The sequence below is a fragment of the Eretmochelys imbricata genome, chromosome 3, assembly GCF_965152235.1.
Source record: "Eretmochelys imbricata isolate rEreImb1 chromosome 3, rEreImb1.hap1, whole genome shotgun sequence".
Taxonomy (NCBI): Eukaryota; Metazoa; Chordata; order Testudines; family Cheloniidae; genus Eretmochelys; species Eretmochelys imbricata.
The window spans coordinates 12012107-12036097 of record NC_135574.1 but is presented as its reverse complement, the minus strand read 5'-3'; the positions used below and the strand labels follow the sequence as shown (position 1 = coordinate 12036097).

At 51.0% G+C, this 23991-nt stretch overlaps 1 protein-coding gene across 1 annotated transcript; it reads left to right on the top strand.

The window, feature by feature from the left end:
* The first annotated feature begins 1513 nt into the window (after nt 1-1513).
* Nucleotides 1514-23991, top strand: PAQR8 (progestin and adipoQ receptor family member 8). Its single transcript, XM_077811515.1, has 2 exons — nt 1514-1588; nt 22645-23991. Exon 2 carries the CDS (start codon nt 22696-22698, stop codon nt 23755-23757), a length of 1062 nt encoding a protein of 353 aa, XP_077667641.1. The 5' UTR covers nt 1514-1588; nt 22645-22695; the 3' UTR covers nt 23758-23991.

The following is a 23991-nucleotide window of genomic DNA, read 5'->3' as shown; positions in this document are numbered from 1 at the left end:
TGAGGTTGGAGTTGGGGGTCGGCGTGTACCGGGCGGTGGGGGGTCACTGGGGGGTAGGGGGGGTTCAGTATGGACCGGGCAGTGAGGTTGGAGTTGGGGGTCGGCGTGTACCGGGCGGTGGGGGGGTCACTGGGGGGGTTCAGTATGGACCGGGCAGTGAGGTTGGAGTAGGGGGTCGGCGTGGACCGGGCGGTGGGGGGTCACTGGGGGGTTGGGGGGGTTCAGTATGGACCGGGCAGTGAGGTTGGAGTTGGGGGTCGGCGTGTACCGGGCGGTGGGGGGGTCACTGGGGGGGTTCAGTATGGACCGGGCAGTGAGGTTGGAGTTGGGGGTCGGCGTGTACCGGGCGGTGGGGGGTCACTGGGGGGTTGGGGGGGTTCAGTATGGACCGGGCAGTGAGGTTGGAGTTGGGGGTCGGCGTGTACCGGGCGGTGGGGGGTCACTGGGGGGTAGGGGGGGTTCAGTATGGACCGGGCAGTGAGGTTGGAGTTGGGGGTCGGCGTGTACCGGGCGGTGGGGGGTCACTGGGGGGTAGGGGGGGTTCAGTATGGACCGGGCAGTGAGGTTGGAGTTGGGGGTCGGCGTGTACCGGGCGGTGGGGGGTCACTGGGGGGTAGGGGGGGTTCAGTATGGACCGGGCAGTGAGGTTGGAGTAGGGGGTCGGCGTGGACCGGGCGGTGGGGGGTCACTGGGGGGTTGGGGGGGTTCAGTATGGACCGGGCAGTGAGGTTGGAGTTGGGGGTCGGCGTGTACCGGGCGGTGGGGGGTCACTGGGGGGTTGGGGGGGTTCAGTATGGACCGGGCAGTGAGGTTGGAGTTGGGGGTCGGCGTGTACCGGGCGGTGGGGGGTCACTGGGGGGTAGGGGGGGTTCAGTATGGACCGGGCAGTGAGGTTGGAGTTGGGGGTCGGCGTGTACCGGGCGGTGGGGGGGTCACTGGGGGGGTTCAGTATGGACCGGGCAGTGAGGTTGGAGTAGGGGGTCGGCGTGGACCGGGCGGTGGGGGGTCACTGGGGGGTTGGGGGGGTTCAGTATGGACCGGGCAGTGAGGTTGGAGTTGGGGGTCGGCGTGTACCGGGCGGTGGGGGGGTCACTGGGGGGGTTCAGTATGGACCGGGCAGTGAGGTTGGAGTTGGGGGTCGGCGTGTACCGGGCGGTGGGGGGTCACTGGGGGGTTGGGGGGGTTCAGTATGGACCGGGCAGTGAGGTTGGAGTTGGGGGTCGGCGTGTACCGGGCGGTGGGGGGTCACTGGGGGGTAGGGGGGGTTCAGTATGGACCGGGCAGTGAGGTTGGAGTTGGGGGTCGGCGTGTACCGGGCGGTGGGGGGTCACTGGGGGGTTGGGGGGGTTCAGTATGGACCGGGCAGTGAGGTTGGAGTTGGGGGTCGGCGTGTACCAGCTGCCGAGCGAAGCCGCCGGGCGGGCGGCCGCCGTGGGCAGGGCCATGCGCGGGGCAGGGCTCCCCGTCAGCCCCGGCCCCGCCCGCCTGCGGACAGCCCCGGCCGGCGGCTCCATCCCGGGCACCCCAGGGCCGTGGCTGCCGCTGCCGCGCTCCAGGATCGCGGGGAGCTGCCGCTGCTGGAGGCCCGGTGAGTCTGCAGCGACCCCGACCGCGGGCTGGGGACGCGGGGCGCGGGCAGCAGCGCCTCCCAGTCCGGGGGGCTCCGTGGGCCCCCCGAGCGGGCATCCCCCGCACAGAAATAGATGGGCACCCCCGTGTGCCCCCCCAGAGATGGGTACCCCCCCGAAAATGATGGCACCCCCCCGATGAGCACCCCTGCACAGAAATGAATGGGTACCCCCCATGCATTCCTCCCTCGAGATGGGCACCCCCGGACAGAAATAGATGGCACCCCCTGTGTGCCCCCCCCCGAGATGAGCAACCCCACACAGAAATAGATGGCACCCCCCATTTGTCCCCCTGATATGGACACCCCCCGTACAGAAATAGATGGGCAGCCCCCATGCATCCCCCCTGAAATGAGCACCTTCCCCACAGAAATAGATGGCATCCCCCATTTGCCCCCCTGAGAGGGGCACCCCCCACACAGAAATAGATGGGCACCCCCATGCATCCCCCCTGAAATGAGCACCTCCCCCACAGAAATAGATGGCACCCTCCATTTGCCCCCCTGAGAGGGGCACCCCCCCACAGAAATAGATGGGCACCCCCATGCATCCCCCCTGAAATGAGCACCTCCCCCACAGAAATAGATGGCACCCCCATTTGCACCCCTGAGGTGGGCACCACCTGTACAGAGATAGATGGGCAGCCATTGTGTGTCCCCCCCCAGAGATGGGCACACCCAGAGTGGCACACCGACAACACCACTGTCTGTCCCCCCTCAATTAGGGCCCAGCTATGAGCACCCGGTCTACACCAGCATAGATAGATAGCATTGTGCTCCCTCCCACACAGCTGAGTGCCTAGATTGAACACCCCCTGCACTCGCAAAGGATAGATTGGTACCTTGGTGGTTCCAGAGATGGACATCTCAGCATCTGGGCACCTTTTGCCCAACCACAGAGATAGCTCTGCCTGTACTACGTTCCACATGGGGTCGATCCTGGTGGTATGAAAGGAAGGATGGCCGCCCAGTTTTTAGGGCATAAGCCTGGGAGGCTTTCAGATCCCTGGGCCAAAACCAGCGGGCCCTTGCTCAAGCAAAACTTTTGGTTAACAACTGAGTAAGGACCTGAGGATTTGGCCCACTATTAGTACATCAGCTGGGCATATTTCTGATCTGCTTTTCTCAGGATGCACTGTTTTGTTTGTGTCTTTTCTGGGTTGTGTTGTTTTACATCACATACAGTTGCAAGGTGTATATTAGCTGTGGGCCTGATTCAAAGCTCACTGAAGTCGAACAATGTGAGTCTTGCTATTGATTCCAATGACCTTTGGATCAGGTCCTTTGTTGCTTGTATATTTTACTAGTATTTGAAAAACAAGAACCCTGCACTTAAGGGAAAGTGAGCCCAAATTTGCTTTTTCCTTTGGCTACTTTCTCTGCCTTTATACTTTATAATTTAAACTTCTGTAACCAGGACTTAACAGTGGTTTGGAAGTGGGTGTAGAGGGGTCTATCAGCAACTTGGCTCAATTTTTTCCTCTGGGCCTGTGTCCTCTGCCCTTCCCATTACCTTAAGCACTGCTTAAAATCTCATGGCCAAATTCTGTTCTTGGTCACACTTGACTCCTGTGTGACTGAGAACAGTAACTCCTTCATAACTATCTTCATAAATGATCTGGAGGATGGTGTGGATTGCACTCTCAGCAAATTTGCGGATGATACTAAACTGGGAGGAGTGGTAGATACGCTGGAGGGCAGGGATAGGATACAGAGGGACCTAGACAAATTGGAGGATTGGGCCAAAAGAAATCTGATGAGGTTCAATAAGGATAAGTGCAGGGTCCTGCACTTAGGACGGAAGAACCCAATGCACAGCTATGGACTAGGGACCGAATGGCTAGGCAGCAGTTCTGCGGAAAAGGACCTAGGGGTGACAGTGGGCGAGAAGCTGGATATGAGTCAGCAGTGTGCCCTTGTTGCCAAGAAGGCCAATGGCATTTTGGGATGTATAAGTAGGGGCATAGCGAGCAGATCAAGGGACATGATCGTCCCCCTCTATTCGACATTGGTGAGGCCTCATCTGGAGTACCGTGTCCAGTTTTGGGCCCAACACTACAAGGAGGATGTGGATAAATTGGAGGGAGTCCAGCGAAGGGCAACAAGAATGATTAGGGGTCTGGAACACATGACTTATGAGGAGAGACTGAGGGAACTGGGATTGTTTAGTCTGCGGAAGAGAAGAATGAGGGGGGATTTGATAGCTGCTTTCAACTACCTGAGAGGTGGTTCCAGAGAGGATGGTTCTAGACTATTCTCAGTGGTAGAAGAGGACAGGACAAGGAGTAATGGTCTCAAGTTGCAGTGGGGGAGGTTTAGGTTGGATATTAGGAAAAACTTTTTCACTCGGAGGGTGGTGAAACACTGGAATGCGTTACCTAGGGAGGTGGTAGAATCTCCTTCCTTAGAAGTTTTTAAGGTCAGGCTTGACAAAGCCCTGGCTGGGATGATTTAATTGGGCATTGGTCCTGCTTTGAGCAGGGGGTTGGACTAGATGACCTCCTGAGGTCCCTTCCAACCCTGATATTCTATGATTCCTTTGGGGCTCACTCCAGTGGGACTGAAGGTGAAATCTCAGCCCCTTGTGTATTAATTTTTACACACATATACTCAGTTGCATGTAGTATACAAACATGCTGTAGTGTACCTGATACGTGAACTAAAAGGTCTCTGCCATCTCTGATTTCTCTGATTTTATGAGTGGTTCATCATTGATTTCATTCTGCAGACCACTTCCTTCTGCCACTTGGCATTGAGTATGTTTTGTCCAGAGAGGGTTCCAGAGACCACTTTAGTTAGGCTCACTCAAGAGAAGTAACTTGAGGGTAGAAAACTTGAATGAACTCTGCAGTGAAAACAAACCACAGTTTGAGAGCCACAGCTTGCACGTCTTCTACCTTGACTGATTAAGATTTAACATATATTTGACTTACATGGCCCTCTGACACACCCTCCTGCACTCTCCGCTTCTCAAAGGCCCACAGCTGTGATTTGTAATGCTGATCTAATGGATAGTCAGCAGGAGACTTAAGCTCTATTCCTGTCTCTGCCACCATCTCATAAAGTAACTTGGGCAGCTCACTTAACCTCTCCGTGCCTTAGTTTCCCCATCTGTAAATGGAGGCAGTAACCCTCACCCACCTTTGTGAAGTACTTTGCTGAAAAAGAGCTCTAGGCACACAAAGTATCATTAGTCATGACAACATGGTTGCTGGGTTTGTAAAAAAGGCCGCTTACCAGTACTGTACAATTATGAAAAACACAATACCAGGTAAATGTGGTGTTGGTAGCTCTGTAGCTAGTATTGCTTGTTTTCTGTGTACTCTCCTCTCCATTTCTAACAAGGCTGCCTGCCTAGAGGGCAGCTGCTGTTCAGTGAATCATGTTACAGACATGGCACACGTGCTGTGCCTTCTCATGGAGACATCACTCCAGTCCCTTCTTGTTTGATTGTTTCCCTAAATCGAATATAAAAAAAATCATTCAGACTGAAAGTATATGGTTACCTCTTTGTATATGGGAGAGAAACGTAACAGTGGATTATATAAACAGGTAGTGCGCCTGCTTTATCATTAAGGGACAGTGTGAATTTATCCAGATGTTGTCTAACAATTCCTAGAAACACAGAGAAAAATCAAGCCAAACCACAAAAACATTCTTTATTTACTCCTGTTTGCTGCTAAGGGTGTTTCCCACCCTTGCCATATGGTTGCAAGAATGTTCAGACTCTAAAAATACCCTGTGCATCATTTATTATTATTTAATATTTCCACTGAAACTGTGCCCAATGGCTTTGATCGGGATCAGGGCCCCTTTGCGTTAGGTGCTGGGCAGGCACAGATAAATGGACCCTGTCTCAAAGAGTTTACAGTCTGATTGCAACATTGTGCAGCAAGTGAACTGAACAAATAACAGAGGGGAGAAGATGAGGGAGGATGAGGGTAACAATGAGATCATAAAAAGAAAAGGAGTACTTGTGGCACCTTAGAGACTAAAATGTGAGATCATGTGGTTGCACAAGCAGCTATGTTCGTGCACAGCTTGATGTTTCTGAATAATTTACAAGGTTTAGCTATAGCTGTGTCAGGAACCCTCTCCCTGCAACCTTTACTAGCCCTTGAATTATAGTATTCATAATTGCTCAATAAATTCTCCAAGAGTTACAAGTTTCCTTGAACAGTTTCTAAGCCAGGGCTTCTTCGCCTGTGGCTGTGACTCTGGGGGGGGACGGGGGGGAGGGGTGTCGCAAACAGGTGTCAAGGGGTTGTGATCACTTTGTCCTTTTCATATTGCTAAATGGGAAAGGGCTCCTTGCTAGATTGGAGGAGAGTGGGGGATGGAGGTACTAGTATGTAAATGAGACCTGATGTGGAAAAGATCCACAGCTCTAGGCAATTAGGGTAGGACTGAGAACCTCGCACTGCTTGGGCTGCCAATTTTGGTTGGACATATTCCTGGAGGTTTCATCACATCACGTAATCTTTAATTAAAAATTAATCTTTAATTCTGGCTAATAATTTGTGTAAATTTTTTTCTAACGACTGTGGCACCAGAATTCATAGCCTTAAAAGTTTTTCTGTGCATTTGTGGTGACGACATGTTTATAGCAAAATTAAATCAGTCCAGCAGGACGTGCTGTGGGAGATCTTCTTGGCAACCGCCCTGTTGCTTTTCACAGTGGGCTCACAGGTTTATTTTGTTTGTTTGGCATGCTGCAGATGGTCACCTGATCACAAAAATCCCACCCAGAATTTAAATGTCATGCTGTTGGGAGCACAGTTCACGCAGTGCAGGACACTTGTAACCCCCCACTGGTCTGGGTAGCAGATCTAAGAGCACTTTCTTAGCTCTCATCAAATGACCTCTCTGAGGGCCTGATTTGTCAAACTCTTGTGTGAGTGGGCCTTGCTCACATGAGTCATCTCCACAAAGTCAGTTGATCTACCTGTGTGAGGAAGGGTTTGCTGTACTGATTCCTGATTCTGCATCTACAATAGCAAACCTATACCCCCCCCAGGAGCATAGCACCCCCTACCCCATACGTGGGTATTGGTCCTGTACTGATTCAGGAAAAGGGTTACCTGCTCAACAGGCCTTCAGGCTACAGTGAGGAAATGGACAGATGGAGGGTATCCAAAGAGTCGGGAACTGCCTTCTAAAATGTTCTTATAACTCCCAGGTCCAGGAGGGTAGTTCCTAGCTGTGGTTGCTCTGAAGCATCTCTGTGACTTTTCACGCTCGTAGTTACCGATTCCCGTCATAGCAACTGTTAATGATGCTGAGCCTGTGCTCTAATTTTGCTCCCACCCGGTGTAATGTATATCCATAGCTGACCTTGGCCTACTTCATTTCCACAGTATGCCCAGCCCAACCCCTGGCAGATGCTGAAGGTGCATGGCATTGTCCAGGGGCTAAGGGCGGTGGTGATGACCTCTTACAAACTGCTTTGCAGGCTATACATGTGCATCGGCGCTGAAATGCAGCCACCTCTGGAGTACGTAGTAACACTGCACAATGATTTGGGACAGGAGGTGAAGAAGGATCCTATATCCAAAGAAACTGCAATTTGGGAAGGCAGAGAGTGACTTTATTTGGAATTTGGTTAGGACTGCGCCCCCTACTGTACATATGAGCGATAGCATCTTGCGACAGAAAGATTCTGGCCAAAATTTTCAATTTGAGATGCCTAAAGTGAGACACCTAAATCCATAGCCTGCATTTCAGAGATACTGAGCAAGTTAGGAGTTGCTCTGGGAACTCTGTGCCTCTGCAAATCAGGCCACGTATTTAGATGTCTAACTTAAGGTATCCAGGGTTAAAACTGTGTGACATAGTGACTTTCCCCAGGGCATAGAGGGCAGAGTCAGCAGCCAGGGCTAGACCTCAGTTCCTGGCTCACAGCTACGAATGAGTTCAATCTACTTATCTGCTCTTGTCCCCCAGGCACCAAAAAAAACCCCATGAAGAATTCTCCAGCACAGTGGTTCTCAACCTTTCTTTTCACGGACCACTTGAAAATTGCTGAGGGTCTCGGCAGACCACTTAATGATCTTTCCAGATGTTGTTTGTACCATTAGCTAACTATTGTAACACATTTTGGATAAAAGCGCTATATAAAAAAACCCCTTAATAATAATTAAAAGTTTTTTTGTTGTACAAATAAAAACACACAACTCATATTTTAATATCAGTACCTTACCTTTCTAATTCTGTGGATGTGCCCTTCTTCCCTGCTGCAGCAGCTCCCGAGGTGGGGCTGGGAAGGAGGGGGGATCTCTCCCCCATCACAAGGCAGAGGCTGGGAAGAAGGGCCGTCTCTCCCTGGCAGCTGCAGCCCTGGAGCTGAGGAAAATCGCCTTTTTCTCTGGCCGCCGCAGCCCTGCACGTCCCAAATTCCCCCCACCCTCTCTTCTCACCCCACTGCCCCTCCCACCTACCCCCATTCCTCCCAAGGCCACCACCTCACCTTACATGTGGGTCTTCTCCAGGGTCCAAGCACCTAATTAGTGGAGCCGTGCCTGCACGGGCTCCACTAATTAGGTGGGTGGCCCTTTATTCTCTCATGTGCGGCTGCCCAGGTACACACCTTAGAGGGAACTATCCGCAGACCACCTGAACGGAGCTCGCAGACCACTGATGGACCGCGGACCACAGTTTGAGACCCTCTGCTCCGGCACATCTCATCTTGGCTGGACTTTGCAAACTGCCTTTCCCTGTGTTGGAGCTCCAGGATCATTGATGTTTTGTCTGGCGATGCCCTGGCATATTTTTGTCATAACTCGCCCTCATCCAAGGCCCTCGTGCTCTGTTCATTGTACAAGATGCACAGCTCTCTCACTGGCTGGAGACAACACAACTGACAGACCATGCAGTGTCGGTGTTGAGAAGTACTATGGCTCAGCACACCTGAGCCTGCCTCCAGGCCAGAAAACAGCGAGACCTGGCATTCCGGTGACTCTCCTAGGATTTAAATGGTGACGCCAGCTCTTGTCATTTTTGATGGCTAATCTCTGTAAATTGTGAGATGCCAATTCTCGGATTAATACATATGGGGACAAATCCTGCCTTCAGCTCCCTGTATTCAGCTCCCTTTGGAGCTGTACATGTGTGTGTCTGAAGGTGGAATTAGACCCATTTTCTTTTTTTATAAGCCTCCACAGACTTGCTCCCGTCTTTTCTCTTGCACCTTCTCTCTTTCCATCACTTCCTGCGCCCTCCACCACCTCCTCACTTCACACACTCTCATCGCTGTTGGTGCAAGAGCCTTCTCCCCTGCAGCTCTGCCCTTTGCAATCTTCTCCCTGTATTGTTCTGTCTCACTGAGCTATGGTTTCAGGGTTTAGACGCTTCCACCTCGTGCCCTATGTACTCTTTGAGTTCACAGCCCAGGGGCTGAACACAGAACAGCAGCCAGGCCTCCTAAGCAGCAAATCTAAGCAGATGCAAAGGACGTGGGAGTTGCCATAAGATTCTGTAGTGCCCTTCCCAGTTCCACACACCTCAGGCTTAGTGCTTGTGCTACAGATGCTCTAGCCGGAGAGATTATAAAGTCAGATTTGAAGAGCTTTGCCCCTAGTTAAAATACCTTTTCTTTTGAAACTGCCAGGCCAAAATGTTCCAACGTGGGTGCCTAAATCCATCATTTAGGACCCTAAGTAAAAGCAGCCTGAGCACCTTGTTGACTTTGATAGGATTTGTGGGGCCAGCAAACTCTGGAAACTTAACTACTTTAATATAGGTGCCCAACAGCCCCCGCATTAGAGCATTTTGGCCCAAGTGAGTTTTCGGGCTTATGAAATGTGCCTATTTACGTCCTTCCCTTCTCATCTGAGAGACCCAGCGGTTGAGGTGGTTGCCAGCTAATGGAAACCAGATTGGAGCCACCAACTCACTATGGAGAACTAAGTAACTAGCAGGTAGGAATAGCTTTTGGTTTCTGCCTAGTCTGGGTTTGAAGGTGTGACCTAGAAGGAAAAGGTTCCATAGTCCAATTCTAATGTCCTGACCCATTCAGTCCCCCACTTGGGTGAGTGCTTTGAATGTATCCTTTGACTGATAGAAATCAAATGGCGTTTGGGTGAAATCCTGGCCCCATTGAAATCAATGGCAAAACTCCCACTGACTTCAGTGGGTCCCAGATTGCTCCTTTGTGTAGAAATAAAACATACCTATTTAATATATGATGTAGTAACAGCACCATGAGCACCTTCTGTCCAAGGATTTCAAAGCGCAAACACAAGGATGTACCAGTAAAGCTGGTAGGTATTATTAGCCCCATTTTATAGATTCACAAACCGAGACACAGAGCAGTTAAGAAACATATTCCCAGTTGTGTCCTCTAATGTTGGTGCTTTGATTTTTGGATGCCCAGCGTGAGACGCCTGGGATCTGATTTTACAGCAGTTCCTGTCTGTTAGAGGTGTGGGTGCTCAGCATGTCTGACAACTGGAGCCTAGATGATCAAAAAATCACTGGATCCTTTACTGCCACCTATTAGACCTTGGGTGAAATTCATCCCTGGTGTAAATTCATTGAATCTGCCCTCTTATATGTTACTACGTGGACAGTGCAAGCACAGAAACTGATTCTGAGCTCTGCTACGTGAGTGTAAATCCAGACTTACTCAAGTGAAGTCTGGATTTGCACAAGCGTAGCTGAGATCAGAATCTGTCCTTTAGTTATCTGAATGCACAGCGCTTGCCATCTTCAAGCTGTAGCAGTTGGCAGGAAATGTGAAGATGGCAGGTTTATGTACCACAGGAAAAGGAAGTGAAGAGTGAGAGTGCAGGGAGCTACTAACAACAAGTATGTTATGTTCTCTCAGTTTTGCAGCCAAGGGCAGTAGTAATTCCCAATGGTCACACGGGTTGGGGCTGGGAAATATTTACAGTCGTGCTAGGGTGCTCATTTCAAAGTAAGTTCCATTTTTTTTCTCCTCTGCTATTTGCTTCTAGACCAAGTTACTTCTACGATTGTAGAGGAGTGAGTTTGTTCTAAGGTGATTTGACTGGGGAATGCAAATGGGCAATGGGCCCGAGCAGAAATGCAGAGCAGTGAGTGGAAAGACTCCTGGTTCAGTGGACTCTGGATCAAGTCCATTGTGAGTGCATCTCTCACTACATCCTTTCAAACTCAGCTCAGTAGCTACCCAAAGACATGATCATCTGGTGGCTTTTTGGTGGGAGGTGATGGGAGGTGGTGCTCTCAATCTAGTTCCTAGTGGGTGCCTTTCAGGTGAGATGCAGGAAGGCTCCTCACTTGAGAAAGCCCTGCCATTGTCTGGGAGTGTCTAGCCCAAGGAACTGACAGCAAGTCTCCCCCAACTGGTCTTCACTGCTGAGAAGGAGCAGTTTCTTTCTGATAACTGTCGCAGAGAAGCCAAAGACAGCCAGCACCTTGAACTGCAACCGGAAGCCAGAGCAGAGATTCAGTCACCAGAGCTATGTGCTCCTAGGGAATGTTTACACTGCAGTGTAAGCCCAGGGTTAGTGGGAATGGAGTCAGCTAGCCTGTGTTAGGGAACCCTGGGCTTGAGCATCTACATTGCATTTAAACCCTTAGTTAAGTTTTTGCTCAAACCTTGGGCTCTGGCGTCTGCACTGGAAGACCTGAGTCAAAGTAACCATATCCCAGAGACCATAGTGTCCCTCCCTCCCGTGTTGCCGCTCTAGACCATGGTGCACTGTGGGGAAACTTAACTGCCTTCCCTACACGTTACAAGTTTGCTCTCCTTTGCAAATTCATGAGGCTCTCTGATAGTGTGCTTGCAGATCGGTGGTCAGAAGAGAATGGGTTAACTCCGACCTGAGCCGTTGACCTTTGCCAATGGGTGGTGGCTTCCGTTTTCAATAGAGTGGATTGCAGATTGTTGGGATAGAAAGGACTAAGGAAGTTGTCCCATGGAATTGTGGGATACTTGCAGATGACTCCTGGGACCTGAGTCAAGCACGGCTGTGGCTACACTGCAAAGCAGTAGGGATCGGACCCTGTTTCCCAGCTTGACTTGAGCTCGGACCCTCAGGACTAGGTAAACTCAATTGCAGTGTGGACATAAGGGGGTTGAGCCTTGAGCTTGGGCTCAAGCATGGGTTTACATTGCAGTGTCGACATACCCCTTGTGACCTGCCTCATTCAGCCATTAAGCAGCTGCGTTCAGCATCCGCTCATGTCCTAGGGGAACTATCAGGTTCATCTCAATTCAAGAACATTATGCTTATTGAGCCTGGAAATGACAGCCATGTGTGTGGCTGTTGTGCGGCCCACATTAGAGAGGAATAGTCACAACTTCTGGCCAGCTACAGATAGTAGGAATGAAAGGAAGCAGTGGCCCCCACTGCTATCTGGGCAGCCATGGTTCCAACAGGGAGGGAGGCCATTAGCCATCACGACGACTGGTAAACATAACCCTTCAACTACTGGCCTGCCCATTCTTCTACACACTGCCACCAAGCACTAGGCATATCTTGTGCAGGTTTGATCACTTCCTCTCAGCTCCCAGTCTCAGCCGGGTAGTGGGAAGGTAATGAGCCAGCAGAACCTAGCTTTAATTCAAAGGAGACATAGAGCTGAGTGTCAGCTAATAAATCTGTGCCCCAAAATAATTTGCTGTCCCCCTTAGTGGCTTTACATACACATTGAACAGGAGGGATGACAAGACGGAAGGCAAAGTTTCTTTGAGGAGAAGGAATTCTGGAGCTAGTCAGGGAGAAAACTTTTATGACAAATTCCTAAGTTGTTTTGTGTGTAGGCTTCAAAATGGGCCCACTTTGCATTTTTAACAAACTTTTGGCAACATATTTGTGAATTGAAATTGTTACCAAAACTTTACATTTGCCAAAAAACCTTGTTTTGTAAATGAAAAGTTTCCATAATGATGTTTGATAAAGATGCCCAAGAAAAATGCTTCAAAAATTTTTGCAAACAATTTAGCTAACATCGATAGTTTTTGCAAAAATATTTAGATTTTTAAAAATGGCCCTTTTTCAACTAAAAAAACTTTGTACTTCAAAAAATGTCAACAATCTCTAATGATTTTGCTGAAGGGCCACCCCATCCGTCCTCACAAAAGCCTGCAGGCAAGTCAACAAAACCTTGTAGCCCATGGCACTAGAATCTTGCCACAAGTGGCAAGCATGCTTTTAGCACTGCATAAATGGTAATAGTAATGACCTGGACGGTTGCTAGGAGGAGATCATTCACCATTGCTATTGTCACGTTATAGAGAATCACGGTCTTTCTTAAACAAGAGACATTTATTAAAGAAAACAACTGCAAGTGCAGAAACAAACAGACTTCTATGCAGCTACAGTTCCAGCTTTGTCACTCTTCTTTACCAGGTATCACACAAAGACATCTAGTGACTGACTGGATAACATACTGCAAGTAAACATATCAGATCAGTACAATCTCTGTCTCTCAGTTCTGAGGCCAAAGTGATGGGGAAATAGAGAATTGTCACATAGCATCAGATTTTCCTCATTCAAACCTCTCCACTAGACTTAGACCAAAAGTAAAGGTCTGGAAATGGTTTGGGTTTGCTAACTCTTTTAAACCTGTTTTGTGGCATTAATAAAAGGGAAAAAGAATCATTCTCCTTCAATTTGCACATTTTTACTGGGCTTGTAATGACACAACTTGGCTGTGGTCCCCTCAGTCTTTCCCTTTTCTCAGATCCCAAACAAATGACACTTGGTTGCTGTTGTTTGGGAACAGCCAAAATAATTGAATCCTCCAGAGAGCGGGGTGAGGACAGATTCTGAAATAGATGCCCTACAAATGAATGCAGCTTTCAGCTGAGGCTATACCCCCGCGAAAGGGAGAGAATAGAAGCTCTGTGAAAGGGAAACAGGCAGTGCTGACCGTGGATTTCTTTTCTCTGTAACATTAATTGCTTGTTGCTTTGTTCACCACATGACTGCTGGAAATTGCCAACTGGTTCCTGCTCACTAGCGTCATGGGCTCTGTTTAAAATAAGCCATGTGGGAGATTCTTAACTTAGGGTTGTTTATCCAGATTTCAAGTGTGTTTCTTGTGATTTTTTTTTTTTTAATATCAGGATATTATTGTTAAAATGTCTAGCCGGGGTCTATCCCTTTAAACATTAGCGCTTTCCAGACCGTTAACTGCATGATTGCTTGGAGTGTCAGTCTCTGTCTATCATTAGCTAAGTGTTTGCAGGTACACTTGAAGCCAATGGGAGCTTGAGAGCTCAGCACTTTTGAAAAGCAGGCCCTATGTAGATTCTGGATGTCCTACACTTTGACACACACCGTACTAATTGTAGCCAGTACTAGTCTAGTACAGACGCTGGCTGGCTGGTTACTACCAAAAGTTGCAGAGACCTCTCTGAATGTCCTCTGTGACTTGCAGTGCCAAGGGGCTCTAACAGGTGTGACCAGGGAGCCAGGGTTGTATAGTACCAGCACGGCCTGATCTGCTCTCAACCCCTCTGCACGGTCTCCCCCAGCCTTTGAGCAGAATGGGCAAGGAGCCCTGCATAGGCTGAACCAGGCTTCAGGACCACACAATCATGTTGCTTTGGCGGTGTATTAGTGCCCTGTTTGCAGGAGAAGGGCCATCACACCTGTGTCTGTCTAATCCATCTGCCTACCTAGATTTATACATTGCGCCCACCAGCGTAGTAACCGATCAGCTACGTGCTAGCCGCAGTCTGGATCCTCTTATGTCAATGCCACAGCGTTCAGGTGAGCTTTGGTTAACTTAAACTCCAACCAAAGCCCCAGTGCCATCCTCTGACACCAGTGAAAGCAGCTGCAGTGATCACTCCGGGGCCACCCAGGAGGTTTGGGCCCCAAGACCTTCAGATAAACAGGTTTGTATTGTGTAGAGCCGGGTCTGCAGGCTCCAAAGGGTGAACAAGGGCCTTAGGTCTTGTCACTCAAGCTAGCGATACCCATTCCATCCTCCCTGTTCTGGTATGACCTGTGCTCACTGGTAGCCTGGCGATTACCACCCAGCTTTTCCGTGGTAGGGCTGAATTCCCGGCTGCTGTTTGCTTAAAGGAGAGATGGGGAAGGGTTAGCATGGTGCTTTGGTTACACACCATCTCCCTTGGGATGGGCTAGTGGGCATCCCCCAAGCAATGATTCCACAGAAGAGAGGCTGATGGTACGCTGAAAGGTGAGTACCAAGTGCCTGCACATGGAAGCTCCAGCTGTCGCAGGAAGTTGCTACACAACTTTCTCTCCGTGTGGCTTGGCCCTCAGTGATCTATGTGCTGTGACTGCCTCTCTCCCCATGACCACAAAGGCCAGCTGATGTGCTCGAGCACCCAGTGCCCGGGTTTAAACATCAGGTGCCTGGTGCAGGACATTCCCAGCAGGTGACCCTCGCCTCTGGACCTTGTTGGGGACAATCGATGCTGGATTGTGATCTTGGAGAGTGCCACTGGGATGGAAATCCAATCTGGGGCTTGACCGGCCCTCACCTTGCTATAATTCAGAGTCATCTGAGCCCTGAGGCGGTGGTGCGGGGAGGAGCGTGTTTGGCTGCTCCCTGCGTGTGGGAATGGAGGGCATTGAGGGAGGCTAAAATGCTTCAACTGAGTTTTCAGCATCAAAGCTCAATAATAATTAAAAAGGGATGTAGCAGGTCAGGGACTGGGAGCCCAGTGGGGAGTGCAAGGTCAGGCTGCATAACCAGCTGGTGTGCCCAGTCCAGCACAGGGTCAGCGTAATGCAAACCCCATGGACTGTTCGATTGTCAGCTAGAGACACCAGACAATGGGATCTCTACATTACAATAGAGACCATCTGCTCTGTGAGATGCGTGGACGTGTTTTCCTTCCAGAGCGTTATTTTTATTATTATTTGTATTGGAGTAGCCCTAAACGGGGAGTACAAGGAACCAATGACACACTATGCCGGGAGCAGCCGATATCCCATAAATCCCACGCAGAAAACCTCCGCCACATTTGTGATATTACAGGCTTTATTGTGCCCTTACCGCACAGCCCCGCTTTGGGGTCCGCGCAGAGCTGCACACCCCAGTGTGACCTGTGGGAGGGATTATTCCTGAAGGAGGCATGTGGGAAGGTGATTGCTGCTTTGGCCTTGAGGTGCAGCACACACTCACTGCAGTGCGTGGTCTGATGTGCTGGGTGGCCCAATGAGGGAAGCAAGGCCCTGCGGTAGCCCTTGCCCATTGGAGGGGCAAGGGCTACTGCAGGAGATAGAATCATAGAATATCAGGGTTGGAAGGGACCCCAGAAGGTCATCTAGTCCAACCCCCTGCTCGAAGCAGGACCAATTCCCAGTTAAATCATCCCAGCCAGGGCTTTGTCAAACCTGACCTTAAAAACCTCTAAGGAAGGAGATTCTACCACCTCCCTAGGTAACGCATTCCAGTGTTTCACCACCCTCCTAGTGAAAGTTTTCATAGTTTCACCACCCTCATAGTTAGTCTTGTGCAGCCCCAGCACTGCCGTGGTGAAACCCCCCGCCAACCCCCGTGTGGAGGGCCAGCGCGAGGCTGAGGCATCCTTAACTCCCACGTCAAGCTCTATTTCGGAGGCTTAAGTGGTGCCTAGGCCTTTTGCTGCCCCTGCACAGGAGGGAGTGTCAGGCTCGTGACCGCCGTGCAAGGAGAGGCAGCTTCTTTGCACTCTCCCTCAACCCGGGGCCCGAGACAGCCTTGCTGTAGTGGGAGTTTTGCAGGACCTAATGTGAGGCGACTGGACCAGATCCTGGCAGGTGCTGAGCTGAACGTCAGTGGGAATTGTGGGTGCCCAGCAGCTTCTAGGATCAGGCCCTTTATGTGTATCCAAGGCACCAGGAGACAAAATACTCTGAGTGAGTTCTGCTTAGCATTGTAACCCCACTCCCCTGCTAGCCTCTGGCCCCTCCTTCCCCATGATGCTTTGCTTCTCCTCGCTGTTTGCTAGCCATGATAGCTCCGTGCCAGGCAGTGCTAGCCGGATGCTGCAGCTTCCTGTGGGAGAGAAGCACAGATCTGGCTCCAATCTCTGCACCTTCCCTGATGCAGCTGAGCTCGGGTCAATCATCCTTGGGGATAGGAGGGAAGGTTAAAGCTAAATAGGGAAGGGAGCTGAATAGAGAGAGCCAGATCCTCCAGTCTATTAGAGCTTCTTTGTGCTCTTCTGGTAGACGGAGCCACTGGAGGGTTTTCATTCTGCAGGGGGATCCTCCGGTGGCAGCCACTGAACTGGCCCTTCCTGGCGGCTGACACAGGGGGCATGGCTGGAGAAAAAGGGCTGTGGCTGGTGCATCCTTATGCCATGACGATCTGCGGCTGCCAGGACAGCAGCATGGGCAGCCAGCGTAAAACGGAGCAGTCCTGAAGCTGCTCCTTCTTCTGGCAGGGAGTGGCCCAGCACTCACATAACTCCAGGATTGGGGGACAGGGAAGGGGAATGGGACCCAAATGTGGCTTAAAACCCTTTTGCGCTGCCCTTCCTGAGCTGCACCAAATGCTGCTCTGCCACAGGCCAGGATCTGGGCCACAATGTTCACAGGAGAACCGGCGCAACAGCGGGTGACGACAGGAGCACTGCACAACACAGTTGTCGTGGCTTCAGTTTACAGAAGGACTCTCCCATGTGAACCCTTCTGAGCCGTCCTAAACCAATTCTTTCAAAACTGTGCCAAGGCCACAGCCCTTACTGAGGACACTGTCTGAAAGGGCTTTCACGCTTCAGGGTTTTTTTTTGCCAGTGCCCTGTTTAAAACCAAAAGAATTTTGTAAATTTCCCCTCCTGAAGTGACCGATGGGGACTGAGTCAGACTCAGCAGACAAGTTCCCCCATTGCCAAAGATGGGAAATGACAGCCCCACGAGGTGTTGTTTTCAGAAAGCAAAAGAACCGGGTGCTCTGCCAGAAACTCTTTTGCAATCTTAACAGTGCCTGCTGAAAGCAGGAAGTTCCACCCAAATCTCTATTTACGGACTGGTTGGGTTGTTGGAGGAAGTGGGGAATGCCGGGTCACTGCAAAATCAGGCTCAGAACCTTCATTTCTGGCTCTTCTAGGACTTCTTAGTTCAGGGGCGTTGGCTTCAAATGTGGATCTCCTCCTGTGGTGGTTGCCATCTCCCGGCCTTCTCTCCCTTTGTGTTTGAGTGACGTAGCTTTGGGAGGATCTGTGGAGCCATTAGTTAACATGCCTTTCCATACCAGATCATACAGTGGGTCCACCAAGCCCTATATCCCATCTCGGGCAATAGCCAGTGTCTGTTGCTTCAGAGGAAGGAGGAAATCGTTCAGGGGTGGGCAAACTTTTTGGCCCGAGGGCCACATCTGGGTATGGAAATTGTATGTGGGGCCATGAATGTTCATGAAATTGGGGGTTGGGGTGTGGAAGGGCTCCAGCTGGGGGTGTGGGCTCTGTGGTGGGTCCAGAAATGAGAAGTTCAGTGTGCAGGAAGGTGGTCTAGGCTGGGGCAGGGGGTAGGAGTGCGGGCGTGGGGGGAGGGCAAGGGCTCCAGCTGGGGGTGCAGGCTCTGGGGTGCGGCTGGGGATGAAGGTTTGGGGTGCAGGAGGGTGCTCTGGGCTGGGACCAAGGGGTTCAGATAGCAGGAGGGGGATCAGGGCTGGGCACGGGGTTGGGGCATGGGAGGAGGTCAGGGGTGCAGGCTCCAGGCGGTTCCCAGCCAATGGGAGCTGCGGGGATGGCACTTGGGATGGGGGCAGCATGTGGAGCCTTTGGCTGCCTCTACGTGTAGGAGCCAGAGGGGGACATGGTGCTGCTTCCAGGAGCCACGTGGAGCAGGGCAAGCCCCCAACTCTGCTCCCCAACTGGAGCGCCAAAGTGGGGCAAACCCCAGACCCTGCTCCTCGGTCGGAGCTTGAGGGCCAGATTAAAATGTCTGAAGGGCTGGTTGCGGTCCCCGGGCCATAGTTTGCCCACCCCTGAAATAATTCATGCCCCCAAACCAAACTCTCCTCTGTGTTTACTTACATATGAACCGTCTCCACGACGGTGGTTGTTCAGTGCATGTCAGGAGATAGGCACTGACCCTGCAGACATAGATGCACACGTTTCTCTTTACATATCTGAGGAATAGGAATTCTATAATGAGGTCAGTGGAAGTACTCAGATGCATAAAGTACAAGCATAGATAGGTGTTTGCAGGATTGGGTCCATAGCTTGTCATTATTGTTTGTATTACATTAGTGTCTACAGGCAACAGTGGTACCCAGAGTTGTAATAATAAATGCTAAACTAAAAGAGTTTTGGAAAGGAAATTAGCCCTTAGGCTTCAGGGTTTCAGCCAAGTTCTAAGGGATTAAGATGAGACCTTCATGGGGACAGGTTACCCTACATCTGCCTACTGTGGGGTTTTTACACCTTCCTTTGAGGCATCTGGTGCTGACCACTGTCAGAGATAGGAGAGTGGATTAGTAGAACCGTGGGTCTGATCCAGTCTGGCAATGCATGTGTTCCTTGAGGCCCCCATTTAGGAATGAGGATGTCCCTGCGCTAGACACTGTACAGACCTATAGCAAAGAGATGGTCCCTGCCCCAGAGAGCTTAGGGGCTGTCTACACTGTAATAAAAACCCTGTGGCTCAGAGCCTGGGTCAATAAACTTGGGCCTGCGGGGCTCAGGCTATGGGGCTAATTGCAGGGTAGAGATTGGGGCTCGGGCTGCAGTCTGGTCTCTGAGATCCCGCAAGGCAGGAGGGCGTCAGACCCCAACCTCCAGCCCGAGCCTGAAGCCCAAATGGCTGCACTGCCATTTTTAGCCCCACAGTCTGAGCCCTGCGAGCTCGAGTCATCTGATCTGGACCGGTCGCAGCCACGCTATAGGTCCTTTGTTGTAATGTAGACATGCCCTTAGAGCCTAAGAATAAAATGGGGGATGAGCGGTGGACACAACAAACCGATGGGAAAATCGTCTCGTTGTTACCGGAGAGCTGATTGTAAGCTCTTTGTGGGCAAGGACCGTCTCTCTGTTATGGGTTTGCACAGCATTTATGGCAATGCACTTAGTAAGATCATTCTGAGTATACCAGAGAGCGGTCAGAGCATGTCAGCTGCCTGGCCATAGCTGAGGGCATCATAGGCATTGCCGCAAAGGGGAGTTCTAAGGAAAGTGGCGTTGTGGGTTTTCACAGGGAGATTTTCCCAGGCCGTATAGCCCTCCTTCTCCAGACCGCAGGGAAAAAGCTGAGGGCTAAGACTGTGCCTTCTAGGTGCGGCTCTGCAATGGGAATTGTGTGGAGCTGCATCACCTCCCAGGGAGCCTCAGGCGGCCTTGCATTTTAGGGAAGTCCGCTGTGCTGCTGCCCACCTTGCAGGAGGAGTGGGCCTGTTCCACCACCCCTTGGGAGGGTGCTACCTGTGCAGCCCTCCGTGGTGGGGGATGGTACTGCTTGGGTTGCTGCAGACCCCACGATTTCATGCTGCAGGTTTCCATCTGCTGCAGAAATGTGTCTGGAGCTCCCAGGCCTTGCGAATGATGGGGGAGCTCTGACCCTCTCACAACCACACACCACCCCAGTGCCTCGGAGCGGTGGCTGTTTCTAGGGGCCAGGAAGGCCAGCCCACTGGGGCTTGTGAGGGTCAGGTTATATGTAAGAACATAAGAACGGCCATACTGGGTCAGACCAATGGTTCATCTAGCCCAGTAGCCTGTCTTGTGGCAGTAGCGAATGCCAGATGCTTCAGAGGAAATTAACAGAACAGGGCAATTATCAAGTGATCAATCCCCTGTTGTCCAGCTTCTGGCAGTCAGAGGTTTAGGGACACCCAGACCATGGGGTTGTGTCCCTGACCATTTTGGCTAATAGCCATTGATGGACCTATCCTCCATGAACTTATCTAGTTCTTTTTTGAACCAGTTATACTTTTGGCCTTCACAACATCCCCTGGCAAGGAGTTCCACAGGTTCACTGTGCGTTGTGTGAAGAAATACTTCCTTATGTTTGTTTTAAACTTGTTGCCTATTCATTTCATTGGGTGACCTTTGGTTCTTTTGTTATGTGATGGAATAAATAACACTTCCCTGTTCACTTTCTCCACACCACTCATGATTTTACAGACCTCTCTCATATCCCCCCTTACTCATCTATTTTCTAAGGTGAACAGTTCCACTCTTTTTAATATGGAAGTTGTTCATATGTAAACATTTTTGTTGCCCTTCTCTGTACTTTTTCCAATTCTAATATATCTTTTTGAGATGGGGAGGCGAAAACTGCACACAGTATTCAAGATGTAGGTGTACTATGGATTTAGACAGTGGCAATATGATATTTTCTGTCTTATTATCTATCCCTTTCCTAATGATTCCCAACATTCCGTTTGCTTTTTTGACTGCTGTTGCACATTGAAGGGATGTTTTCAGAGAACTAGCCACAGTGACTCCAAGATCTCTTTTTTGAGTGGTATCAGCTAATTTATATGTACAGTTGGGATTATGTTTTCTAATGTGAATTACTTTGCACTTATCAACATTGAATCTGATCTGCCATTTTGTTCCCCAGTAGGGATGTAAAATGTTAAATGGTTAATCGGTAAGTATCAGTCTTACCGGCTAACCCACCTTAACTGTTAACCTCTGGGCCCGACCCTGTGCCAGCTGGCCCCAATGTCCCTGCACCGGCCAGAGCATCCCCAGCTGTGCCTGCCCCAGCCAAAATGGCCCCGGCCCCAGCTGCGCCAACCTGCCGGCCCTTTAATCAGTTAACCGTTTATGCAAAATAGTTTTGAATAGTTTAAAAGGTTAACTTTTTAAACGATATTTACATCCCTATTCTCTAGTCACCCAGTTTTGTGAGATCCCTTTGTAACTCTTTGCAGTCAGCTTTGGATTTAACTATCTTTACAGATCCTTGGCAGAACTCTGCTATTTATCTCTCTCCATTGTGAAAACTGACCATTTATTCGTATCCTTTATTTCCTATCTTTTATCCAGGTAGTGACCCATGAGAGGACCTTCCCTCTCATCCCTGACTGCTTAGTTAGCTTAAAGGCTTTTGATGAGGGACCTTATCATAGGCTTTCTGCAAGTCCAAGTACATGTCTCCCCAAGCCTGACTGACTGGATCTTATAACAATGGGAGCCACATGGCTGCGTTTCAAGGCAGGTCCTAGAAAGAGGAGACGGGATTGGCAAGGCTAAGCACTCCCTGCATCAGATCACCTCTCTTGAAAACAACATCTCTTTGGCGGCTCCTTGGTACAGAGCTTCCCTTGGCCTGCAGCTGCTTAACTGCTGCCAGTGAAGGGAGAAGGCTGGAATGTCAACTGAAACAGCAGCTTGCTCAGTAGTGGAGAGGGGTCTGGCCCCTCCGGCGGAGCCCAGTGCTCCCCATCCAGGAGGAGGTGTGCATTTGGTTCAGAAGTTAAGTGGCTCAGCCTGCATTGCTAATTATTATTACAGCAGCTGCTGCGCACTAAGCCCGGGCTCTGACTCAATTTTGAGCCCACCCCCTCCTTCGGTCCACACCCAAATCAGTCTGACTCTGTCAGCAAGCACTCCAAACCCAGATCCTGCTAAGGGATGGCTCAGAGCCCGAGTCCCGCTGTGACTTGGGTCCAAGCCCTGTCATTTTGCAGTGTGGAGGCAGGTCAAGCCACAGAGCTGAGTCAGACGGTCTGTGAATGCAGGCTTCCACAGCCCCAGGCTTAGTGAGCTGTGTAGACACACCGCTAGAGGCCCCCCGCTAAGATTGGGACCTCCCGGCGTTGGGAACTCAAGCTCTGTTCACCTTTCGGGCTGTGCTTCGTGGTATCGCAGCGCCCACGGGGGAAATCCGTAGCACTTTGCAAGCTCAAAGCACAGTGCGGGCCCTTGCTTGCTGTTGTGCAGTGACTCTCCCCATAATTAGGGCAAACCCTCCCAGATCCAACCCCACCCAGAGTACCCCTCTGCCCTGAGCAGCTTGGCCTGGGGACGGGGAGAGCACTGCTGCTCTCAGCACTGGCCACTAGAGGCTGCTGCGCCTCATTGGCTGCCTCTGTAACCCTGCCTCACGTTCCCTGGTTCCATTCCGGCTTTATCCTGCTGTTCACTGCTCCCATTTCTCTCCTAACTGCAGGGCGAGGGATTGGCTTTACCCGTCTGCAGACTCCCTTCTGCCGTGGGGAGCATGATGACGGCCATCCTCGAGCGTATCAGCACCTTGTCCGTCAGCGGGCAGCAGCTCCGCCGCCTCCCCAAACTCCTGGAGGAAGGCTTCCCCAAGATGCCCTGCACCGTCGAAGAATCCGATGTGCCCCAGCTCTTCCGGGAGCCATACATCCAGACGGGGTACCGCCCTACCGGCCAGGAGTGGCGCTATTACTTCTTCAGCCTGTTCCAGAAGCACAACGAGGTGGTCAACGTCTGGACTCACCTGCTGGCGGCCTTGGCTGTGTTGCTGAGGTTCAAGGCCTTTGCAGAAGCAGAGGAGCTGTCCTTGGACGTCTCATCCTTGCCTTTGTTCATCTTTGTGCTGTCCTCCCTCACCTACCTAACCTGCAGCCTCTTGGCCCACCTACTGCAATCCAAGTCGGAGCTGTCTCACTACACCTTCTACTTCATGGACTACGTCGGGGTCAGCGTCTACCAATACGGCAGCGCCCTGGCCCATTTCTACTACAGCTCGGACCAAGACTGGTACGACAAGTTCTGGCTCTTCTTCCTTCCCGCGGCTGCCTTCTGCGGCTGGCTCTCTTGTGCTGGCTGCTGCTACGCCAAGTACCGGTACCGACGACCCTATCCCCTCATGAGGAAGATGTGTCAGGTGATCCCAGCAGGGCTGGCGTTCGTCTTGGACATCAGCCCTGTTGCACACCGTGTGGTCATGTGCCACTTGGGGGGCTGCGAGGAGCAGGCTGCCTGGTATCACACCTTCCAGATACTGTTCTTTCTAATCAGTGCTTATTTCTTCTCCTGCCCGGTCCCCGAGAAGTATTTCCCGGGCTCCTGTGATATAATTGGCCACGCCCATCAGATCTTCCACATGTTCTTGGCCCTTTGCACGCTCTCGCAGTTGGAGGCCATCTTCCTGGATTACAAGATCAGGCAGGAGATTTTCCTGAGTAGGCATGGACCCCTCTCCATCTACCTGTCCTGTGTCTCTTTCTTCGGCCTGGTGGCCTGTAGCTCCATCACTGCTCACTTCCTGCAGTGCAGGATCAAAGCGGGGCTGGCTAAAAGAGATTCCTGAGAGTCCATTGCGAAGACTAGTTAGACCCTGACTGGCTGGTGCCGATTTGGTGGAAACCAGCGGAGGATAATTTATAGAGACATAACAAATTGGTTTGTTTGCATAACAGGTTTTTCTAATTTATAACTGAGGGATGGGTCGCAGGCTGGAGTCGCTGTACAAGAGCCCTTCCGTCTAAAGCGTTTTTACTTGAGTGGCTGCCTCTTGCAATGCAGGGGTGTTTTTTAAGCCAGA

What these genes read in the sequence shown, in the direction of transcription:
- PAQR8 (XM_077811515.1), top strand. Translation starts at nt 22,696, where the DNA reads ATGATGACGGCCATCCTCGAGCGTATCAGCACCTTGTCCGTCAGCGGG.